The sequence below is a fragment of the Oncorhynchus mykiss genome, chromosome 4 (genome assembly GCF_057628025.1).
Source record: "Oncorhynchus mykiss isolate SJ-2025 chromosome 4, ASM5762802v1, whole genome shotgun sequence".
Classification (NCBI taxonomy): domain Eukaryota; kingdom Metazoa; phylum Chordata; class Actinopteri; order Salmoniformes; family Salmonidae; genus Oncorhynchus; species Oncorhynchus mykiss.
The window spans coordinates 54690523-54700990 of NC_143025.1; the positions used below are offsets into that span (position 1 = coordinate 54690523).

The 10468-nt window shown below is 41.5% G+C and overlaps 1 protein-coding gene across 4 annotated transcripts; it reads left to right on the plus strand.

Moving 5' to 3' along the window:
- The first annotated feature begins 736 nt into the window (after positions 1 to 736).
- LOC110521985 (cell division cycle-associated protein 4) lies at positions 737 to 7880 on the plus strand. Of its 4 annotated transcripts, XM_090233450.1 has the most exons (5): positions 795 to 1518; positions 2439 to 2584; positions 3996 to 4073; positions 4602 to 4672; positions 5903 to 7880. In XM_090233450.1, exons 3-5 carry the CDS (start codon positions 4056 to 4058, stop codon positions 6714 to 6716), a joined length of 903 nt encoding a protein of 300 aa, XP_090089576.1. In that variant the 5' UTR covers positions 795 to 1518; positions 2439 to 2584; positions 3996 to 4055; the 3' UTR covers positions 6717 to 7880. The 4 variants fall into 4 exon arrangements, with proteins under 4 accessions (XP_021455686.1, XP_036831401.1, XP_090089576.1 ...); XM_036975506.2 differs by lacking the exon at positions 4602 to 4672 and having other exon boundaries at positions 788 to 1518; XM_021600009.3 differs by lacking the exon at positions 3996 to 4073.
- Positions 7881 to 10468: the final 2588 nt, after the last annotated feature.

Below are 10468 nucleotides of genomic sequence, written 5' to 3' on the forward strand. Positions count from 1 at the left end.
AGCGCATTGGTATTGCAGTAAAAAAAAAGTTTAATTTGTATGCAGATTTGTGTTCCATTGCTCTATCGGTTGGCCAAGCCTATTCCCATTTGAAGTCTGATTTTCTAGCACTGCAGAGGTCACTATTGGATCTAAAGTTAGTGCTAAATGCAAACAAAACGCATGCTTTTTACATCCCATAACGCAGATTTAAATGAATTTGTAATGACTAGTTTGAATGGTACACAAATTGAGCGAGTTCCTTCCTACAAATATCTTGGTATCTAGCTTGATGACAAACTGTCATTTAAAAATCATGTCACTCAGCTGATGAAGAAGTTGAAGTTGAAGGTTGGTTTCTTCTACAGAAACAAAGTATGGCTGACTTTGTTAATAGATAGGAAATCTTCCAGGCAAAATGTATGTCTATTTTAGATTATGTGGATATTATCTATATGCAGTAGCAACGCCTCATTAAGGGCAGGTGGGGCAGAGCAAAAATATATTTTTAAAAAGTGCCTGTTTTGCGTGTTATTTTGGCATTAATACGTGTCACATATCAGTTTGTAAACAATGTACCAAAAAAATCTTTGAGATAATAAAGCCGCATACGAACATGGTCTCTTTTTTGCTTTCTTGAGTATGGCAGCTCCAAAATGTAGGTGTTTCAGCCTAGCTCAGTGCTTTCGGTTGTAATGGGGCAGCCAGCGGAAAATACAGTGTTGGTAATGTTCTCTAGTTGCGCCATGATTGGCTCAGTGTTCTGTCACTGAGGGACACTACATCACTGCAAAAGCTAGCTGACTCTGGTCGTCAGTTCAACAGTGTTTCCAGCCAGCCCACACATTGACTTCCAGGTTAAGCAAGCAGTGTGTGTCACGCACTGACCTTAGTTTGCTTTGTTTTCTTTATTATGTTGGTTAGGTCAGGGTGTGAAAAGGGTGATGTGTTTTTGTATTGTCTGGGGGGTTTTGTAAGTCTATGGGTTTTCACTAGTCAAGGTATTTATATGTCTATGGTTATGTGTTAGTTGCCTGTGTCAGCACTATATTTAGCTTCACGTCCGTTTTGTTGTTTTTGTAGTTTGTTTATGTGTTTCTTCGTCGTCATTAAAGGAACATGTATTCGTATCACGCTGCGCCTTGGTCTCCTCCATTCAACGAACGTGGCAGTGTGTCAAGAAGCAGTGCGACCTTCGCCGAGTCCATTGGGGAGTTGCAGCAATGAGACAAGATCGTAACTACCAATTGGATATCACGAAAAAGGGAGTAACGCCATGTGCTGAAAAAGTTTGAATACATTAACCATGCTGTTAATCCAGCATGATTTCTGCCGTTTACAAAATAACTCGGAACTGGGAAATCTCAGACTTCAGTAAATTCAAGACAACTGGGAACTCAGATAAAACTAGCTACGACTGGGAAAATATGGAAAACTATTTTGAAAGGTCATCCAACTCGGGATTTCAGGTCTCTTTCTAAAGCCCACAAGAAGGACCGCTGCGCCACCTTCCTGTTCAATTGAGCACAGCACAACAAGGTGAGTCCAAAAATATATTGTATGCTGCTGCATAAATGATTTAATATGCCAGGGAGATATGTATACTGTGGCCAAGAAAGTAATACGAAGTGTATGTTGTTTAGTAAGCTGTAGCAGCCCATGTGCCTCACCCTAATAATTTAAATCGCCACCGTCTGTATGCATGCAGCAGCATCTACACTTAAACCACTAGATTATGTTTTCCATTGTGCCCTTTGGTTTATACGGTGATGGTAAAATAACTCACCATTGTGCTTTGTATCAAAAAGTGATTTGGGCGGGCCTCTTTGTATGTAAGAAGAGAACAGCATTTTCTTGTGTTTATCTACAATGCACTCATGCAGAAACTTGTCTATCATCATTCATTTAATTTAGACTGACAAATTACCAAACCCGGTCTCAGGCTTGGATAACATTGGAGGCCCCTTCGGTCTCCACAGAGTTGGATAAACCTGCTTTTAGTTTTTTTGCCCCCTTTATGTGGAACAATTTACAGATTATTAGATGATCTTGTCTCCCTTGGTCAGTTCAGAGTAATGATCTCTATGTTGATAAATGTGTCTGTTTTTCTTAGTGTTTTGTAATTTTGTGTATTGTATGTTTTTCAAGTATTTATGCAGGGCTCATCTGTAAAAGAGATCCTAGTCTCAGTATGACTTCTCTGTTAAAATAAATGTGAAAACCATATTTGTTTATTTGTTTACTTAAACAACCTAATGCCTTTTCTTGTTGGCACAATAAAAGTGGCCAAAATTCAATGTCTTTGAGTTATCCACATTGAAATGGGGTCCTTTATTTTGAAGGTTTCTTCATTACCATAAAATCTTGACGTCATCATTTGTGCTGCTGGCAGAATACTGGTGTGGCGTCTCCTGTTTCTTCAGTGTGGCTTTTGTTCATGTTTTCCCCCATTTCAACAGACGGCCTGTCGATCAAGACCTATGTGTCCGCTCACGACAAGCAGCGGTGCTTCGACTGCAATCTGTGTCGGTGGAAGCTACGCCTTTAATTTGTTTATTCACGAAGATCATATGAACCCTCGGCTAAAAAAACTGACTTTGTAAAGGTAAGCCCAACACATTGAAATATGCATTACGTAATGTGTGTTGAGTGTAACGAGTTTTAAATGGTCAGTTTGCTCTTTAAAAATAAAAGTCCCCCGAAAGTGTTTCAAATGCGCGGTCGATTTCGAACGTAAGTTATAATGGAGTTTACGAGCGGTATTTAATGCTTTCCATAGATATTTGTTACACTGTAACCTCTGTTACCAGTAATCAGACTGGTAATAAATCAGCACTTTGATGGGTTACATCCAGACGTGGTCCCAGGATACATTTTAAAACTACTTGTTGGCGCCTTCGGCGACCAGAATTTGGCCAGAATAACGTTAGATTGTCAATTCAAAATGGCCTCCTTTTCCATCTAGGTTTTTATGTTCGTGTCTAAAAAGTAAGTTAAAGAGGACGTCACAACCAACATGTAAAGTAATTTATCGTGGTGGACCAAGTTTTGTTGTCTTATAATAATGTATGTTATACTGTAAACTTTTTGACACAGTATTTTCCGCATACTGCAGTTATACTGCTCTCTGACTGCAATCTTTTTTCGTAAGGGATAATTTGACCTCTACACCAGTGGATGTAAATAATAAAACCTAGTAGCTCATCTTTAGTGTTTTCAAATTCCCCCCTTGCCACCCTCCAGGCCTCTTACATTGTGGAAGTGTTGAATAACCTCCACATACCGCTACTTCTAACAAAGCATGGTGCCTCCCTACTGTGGACCTCCACCCATGTTCATGTCACAGTGCTGCCATTACTGGCCAGATGATGACGAGCTCTGGCTACATTCGCACAGCAGTAAAATCATGATTCATACATGAGAGGGGAGGTAAACTGCAATTAAATTCTCTGCAATTACTGTCCACAATACCGCAGTTGACTGCAGCAACTAAACTGCAACATTTTCTTGAGGGATAATATGTGGCCAAAAGGGCAGATGTTGATTTTATTTGGCAGTTCTTTTTTTCTTTTAAAATTGACATTTTTATAAGAAAAAAAAAGCCCATCAGTCTAAGGCCCTCTTGGAGTTTAATGTCACTGTCAAAGCAAACACCGGAAACTCAACTGTCCAATAGGTTTGTTACTGCAGTGCTGTGTACAAAGATGAAGTATTAAAATAAATCCAATCCACTGTAGGCAATTTGAATATCAGTTGACCTGTAAAGATTTTTGTTGCAATTTGCCATACAAGAGGGAGTTTATTCACCCTGGAAAATGCTCATAAATTGCTTCACGATTTGAGGTGTGGGAAATAAGTACATAGATGCAACTTCTTTTTTTGAAACATAAATGTCATTCCACTTTCAGTAAGTCACTTCCACATTGCCCTAAAAACAATGTAACTTTCTCAAATGACTGCAAATGGGCAAGGAAGTGAAATAGCTGCTGCTGTGTGTCCCCTGACATGTGGTGTAGTTTAGTCACGCTGCAGAGGATGTCGGCTTGCATTCTGGTCAATGTCTCTACAGTGCTGGGATGACGCTCTTGTGTCAGGTAGGCTAATCTCCCATGCCATCATCTCAACGTTGACTGACCCCCCCCCCCCCCCCTCTCAATGTTATGTGTTATCCTTATAGCTAACGGTTGTTAATTAAGATTTCCTCCTGTGATCTTTGACTATCAAACAAATCCTGTAATTTGCATAACGATTCCACCCTTCAACATTATATATTTTTTGCATTATGTATGTGGTTCTTAGTTTTCGCCTGCAACTAACAGTTTGTTGGCTTGGTGTTCAAAACGATGCATACTACCTTCCCGCTTGCTGTAGCTCAAACAACCACACTAGGTTCTAACCCGATGTGACACAAACAACTTGGCATTGAGGAGGTAAAGCGGGCATTGCTTAGCCTTTCATAGTTCCTCAGCACCTGGTCCCAGTAGCTGAGTTCTAGTGCATCTTCCCCTCCCCCCTCTGCACACACACGGGTCACCCAGTGACATTCGATGTAATGTGCATTGACATGCTGGAACTGTCATGTGTTGTCCCTGCTCTAGTTGCATGTTTGTCACTTTTTTTAGGCTCCCGCAGCTCTGGTTGGCTGGCTGCCATGGCTGGAGGCAAGTGTCCAACACTCGTCTCAGTTCTGGATGTATGTACAAAGTGCTGTTTAGCCATTTTCAGTGCGTGTCTGCCATTTTATTGGTACTCGGTGTGATATTTTGGGTTAATATTACTAATGCTTGCATCAGAAGTGGGTTATTTTTTCTATTGAAGACACTATGCTTGAATTGACAAAGGTCCAATTTCCACATCTTCATGTTTTGCCTTTCTTGGCTAAAACAAGTCTGTGTATGTGTTTTATTTTAGGGCCACAGTATGTACTTTTGAAAATGTTTTACCAATACTGACATTGGTTGGAATATGCTCTTGACAGTTAACAAACTTTTTTTTTTTTTTTAGTTGATGTAACTCTTTGCCTGTAAACATTATTTTTTTTTTGACTACCTCTGTCTTAAAGGGCATTTACTAAAATGTCATATTAGAAGATGTGGCCGTTGGCCCAGATAATCGGCAGAGATGGTATCAGTTCAGACGAATGCCTTTCTGCCATTGTTCCTCTTTCTTTCCCTCTACCGTAGCACACACACAAGCCTTGTTATCGGTTTCAAGACTGGAGAGCTAGTGTGCTCCAATCACAAGAATTCTGGTAGCAAATTATATATTTCTTTATCAGTGGTGATCTAAGTTGGATGTTCCACTTAGCTGGCACCTTCCAGGTCTGTCTGAAAAGACCTGAAAGAGAGTTAAGAACAGAAACAGTTGTTCAATACCCATCATAACTCTCAGTTCCATTAGATTACACATAGGAGTCATTGGACGAAGGTGTCGTCTTTACAGGGGAGTTTTGTTAAGAGCCCCGATGCTCAATCTGAACATTAAGACGTGTCGCTTGCGGTATGATTTTGAAGGATAAGGACCTTTCATATCAGTGAGAAATATGTATTTTTAAACTAGAATGCCGCTTAGTTTCGAGAGCTAGTTCAGAACCCGCCTCCTGTATGTGCCTGTCCGTACCCGTAGGAAATGTGAAGCAAAGTAAATTAACACAAGTACATTATTGATAATATCTTTGATTTTCGGATGTACATTTCATTTCTAGCCTTAGCAAATTGTCATTACAGCCTTTTGAAATCTTGATATTCTAGTATGTTTAATTAAGAAATCTTATTACAATAAGTAAATAGGGCTTTTGACATCTTTACAGAACAATATAAAACACTGAAATACTAAGCTTAACATGCTAAACAAGTGAATGGAAAAGGCTAATTATTAAAAAGCTTTATGTTCTAACCAAAGTCCTATTTGGCTCCACCCACAGGGCCAACATGTACTCCAAGGGCACCAAACGCAAGTTCTTTGACAGTGTGGACGCGGCGATGGACAACAAGGCGGTGTTGTACAGCCGGCAGCGCCAGTCCCTGCTGGACATGTCTCTGATCAAGCTGCAGCTGTGCCACATGCTGGTGGAGCCCAACATGTGCCGCTCAGTCCTCATTGCCAACACGGTGCGCCATATCCAGGAGGAGATGACCCATGACGGTAGCTGGCAGTTGGTCACTGAGGCTTTCGGCGGCTCTGGCCCATCTGACCACCTGGTGGCCACCGAGGTTTTGTGTCGGTCATCGGCGCTGGAGCAGCAGGGCGGTGGGCCCAAGCTCTACTCGGTGATGGGCTACGATGGTTGCCGCGAGGAAGAAGTGGTAACGGACGAGGCTCTCTGTTCTGTGACATTTAGCGACGGGGCCCCGGCCCTCTTGGGGACCATCGACCACTGCTGGGACAGGGCAGAACTGAGAATGGTGGCGGTAGAGGACCGGGTCATCAAAGACTCCGGTTCAGAGGTCGAGTCTGGGGAGGGGGCTAAAACAGTGATGGGGCAGGTGTTTGGGACGTTCGAGATCAAAAATGGTGCCCCTGGGTCAGACCCGGCACTAGAGGAGCTGTTCTCAGCCGTTGATGCCTCGTATTATGACTTGGACACCATGCTCACAAGCATTCAGAGCACCCCCAAGATGGGGCCTTACAACCTTCTGGACAGCATGGCCTCTTCCCACGGCCCCACGTCCAACTCCAGCTGTAGAACCGATCTCAGTGAACTTGACCACATTATGGAGATCATTGTCGGCTCATAGCTTATAGACTTAAAACTTGACTGTTTGGTTGAACTTGTGCCTCTGACTTTTTGTCTTGTATGTGTGAACATACAGTATCTACATACCTTCCTCTGTATGGAAACTGAGTGATATCCGTCTCCATGCAATGCCATTTTTTTTATTGGAGAAGTTAACTGTTTCTCAAGTTCACCATACTTATTTATTATGTTTACTTTGTATTTCAATATGTACTCTTTTTGGTTTAAATTATTGTACCTATTACACTACATGAATTCAGAGCAGCACAACATTTACATTAATAATCTTTTTTAACGAAAATATGTGTAGTTAAAGTATATATTTTTCACTATAGAGACAATCTGGGAATTGTTCTCGACTGTCTTTTTATTTTTTACATTTGTAAGCAAGAACGATTGCACGAAAGCTCAATGTGTGATTAGGGACTAATTTACCTAGTCTTTCACTGGTTTATCTTTGGTTGTGTCTTTGAGTTACAAGAGCAAATAGGCATTGTTGAAAACGTGAATTATGTTCAGTATGCTCACAATGTGATCTTGGTCTATGGTTTGGTGCTATATGCACTATGTACAGTATTCCTAATGAACACATGGCCTTCTTGAGCCAGACAGTTCCATCTTGCACTGCGGTTAGCTGTCACCTAGCATGTGGTGCCATTTGTTTGCTATTAAAGTTACATATGTTCTTATATTGTCTCCTTACAAGTGATTATAATGGGTATATGTCTAATTTTCTGTTATGACTTTATTTATTCATTTCAATCATATGGTGATGTTCAACCTTAGTATTGCCAACGGTTGCAGAAGGTTTTCACCTTTCAAACATCAATTTGTATTTGGTTTCTTGACTTTCTTTGCATACTTTTAGTGAAGTAATGACCTTATTCAAACCAATCTGAGAACGTGCAAAGGATTGTGCTTTTCAACTGACCTATTCCAACAGAGTGGTTTATTTTTACCACGTTCAAAGCTTGCACTCGGCCACAAGATAATATTGTGAGTAAACAACTGATTTCTGATTAAACAGCCATGAGGTGGGAGATGCCATGTTTCTTTTTTTATAATGAAGTTGACATACATGACAATGAGCTTGAGAAGATGATGCTTTTCACGAGTAAACTAGCAGTTTATACCATTTTTAATAAAGGTTCCAAAATCATATGAATGAATTGTGTGCTTATCCAGTATTTTGAGTTTTTCTGCCAATCTTTGAACGAAAGAGCCCTTTTCTTATTCAAAACAATCACGTCTCTGATTCAAATTTGTAGGATTTCCTGCTTAAAAAATCATTCCTGCTGCTGGCGATTTCAACTACTGACGTACCGCTAGGAATTCAGACACTGCAGTGAATTCAAGGACAGCCCTAACCAGGACTTGAATCCCAGTCCCAGACTTGAATGTCAACCCAATACCTTAGCTGTTATGACAAGTTCCGGACCTCTTAATGAGGTTGTTCTTAGGTTAAGGTCACTACACCCTTCCTTTGCACTTCTCTATCTCAAGCCCCTCACTGTTATACCAATAGATCTGAGCCTCTTGACAAGGTTACCAGGTATTGGGTAATGTCGCTACAATCAAATGTCATCACAACCCAAGAACTAAGGACTTGATTTCAATGTTTTTATTTTTTTATTTAACTAGTTAAGTCAGTTAAGAACAAATTCTTATTTACAATGGCGGCCTACCTCGGCCTAGCCCGGACGACGCTGGGCCAATTGTTCGCTGCCCTCTGGGACTCACAATCACGGCCGGTTGTGATACAGCCTGGAATCGTATCCAGGATCTGTAGTAACGCCTCTAGGCTTTGTTGACAAACTCCCAGAAAAGTTCTGTTACTCTTGTGGTATGCCATATTAAAGGCTCAGTGCAGTCAAAAACATGATTTGCCTGTGTTTCATATACACTACATGACCAAAAGTATGTGTACACCTGCTCGTTCAACATCCCATTCCAAAATCATAGGCATTAATATGGAGTTGGTCCTTGCTGTTATAACAGCGTCCACTCTTCAGGGAAGGCTTTCCACTAGATGTTGGAACATTGCTGCTATAACAGCTTCCACTCTTCTGGGAAGGCTTTCCACTAGATGTTGGAACATTGCTGCTATAACAGCTTCCACTCTTCTGGGAAGGCTTTCCACTAGATGTTGGAACATTGCTGCTATAACAGCCTCCACTCTTCTGGGAAGGCTTTCCACTAGATGTTGAAACATTGCTGCCATAGCAGCTTCCACTCTTCTGGGAAGGCTTTCCACTAGATGTTGGAACATTGCTGCTGTAACAGCCTCCACTCTTCTGGGAAGGCTTTCCACTAGATGTTGGAACATTGCTGCAGGGACTTGCTTCTATTCAGCCAAAAGAGCATTTGTGAGGTCGGGCACTGATGATGTGCGGTTAGGTCTGGCTTGCAGTCGGTGTTCCAATTCATCCCAAAGGTGTTCGAGGAGGTTGAGGTCAGGGTTCTGTGCAGGCCAGTCAAGTTCTTCCACACCGATCTTGAGACACCATTTCTGTATGGGCATCGCTTTATGCATGGGGTGCATTGTCATGCTGAAAGAGGAAAGGGCCTTCCCCAAAATGTTGCCACAAAGTTGGAAGCACAGGATTGTCTATAATGTCATTATACTGGACTCTCTAAATGTACAGTAGCCCTTATCCAGCTATACAGTTAGCTAAACGCTCATTCAAATAACTCTGAGAAGCAGGGTTCCGTTTTGGAAGTTTACTTGAATCACAGTGTGAAACTGCAACAAACACGAAAAGTACATGTTTTTAGTTATAGTAGTATAGAGCACAGAATGGCTTACACATTAACTGCTGCACTAAATAAGGAATGAGTACTCAATCTAGATTTAAATATAAAATAAGTTTACTAGAATGCAACTGTATTCTTGATATTGCTAAGCTAGGTGTCCCTAGGGAGAAATAGCACTGAAGCTAATGCAAAGTTTTTAACAGCCAACTCAATTCTTCATTTTTTACAGAAACATGAAAAGTGACACACTTTTATCTTGTGTTAATAAACAAATGCACTTACAAAGCTTATAAAGAAGGACTGTAACTACTCTGTCACACTTGCACATCTTACACATTGCTTGACTTCGAAAACTGCTTCCTGTCACATGACACAAACAGGTAAATTCTACGCTGCTGCACTTAAACTGACACTAGGGGGTGCTAAACAACTAACAGGTCCAAAACACTCCCTGCCTGGGGTCTTTAACAATCCCACATAAACCTAACTCTGACCACTGAGGTCTTCTGAAGAAAGAAGGAAAACCACTTTGGAGATAGGCCGAGAGAAGTAGTTCCCTCCTTGACAACTTTCACTTTGACTTTCCTCACCATCCTGTCCCGGCTGGGAAGGGTCTTCACAACGATGGCCATTAATTTATTTTACCCTGACTGTCCTTCATTAAAACAACATCCCCTTCTTTAAGATCTGGCCTCTTGTCCTGCCACTTGCATCGGCTGTGCAGCGTGCAGAGATACTCCTTCCAAAAGGTGTCCGCTAGACTTTGTACCTGCTTCCACTCTTGCTTGTAGAGTCCTACTTCCCTGAACTTGGCTGGTGGAGGAGGGGGGACCCCAGTCTTCTGGGTCAAGAGCATAGCTGGAGTGAGGATGAGGGGTGTTTCTGGGTCTGAAGATACTGGGATGAGATGCCTGGCATTCATCACAGCAGTGACCTTGGTAATCAGTGTTGTCAGGACTGTGTAAGGTGTGAAGATCCACCTTTGAGGAGCATGTAGTC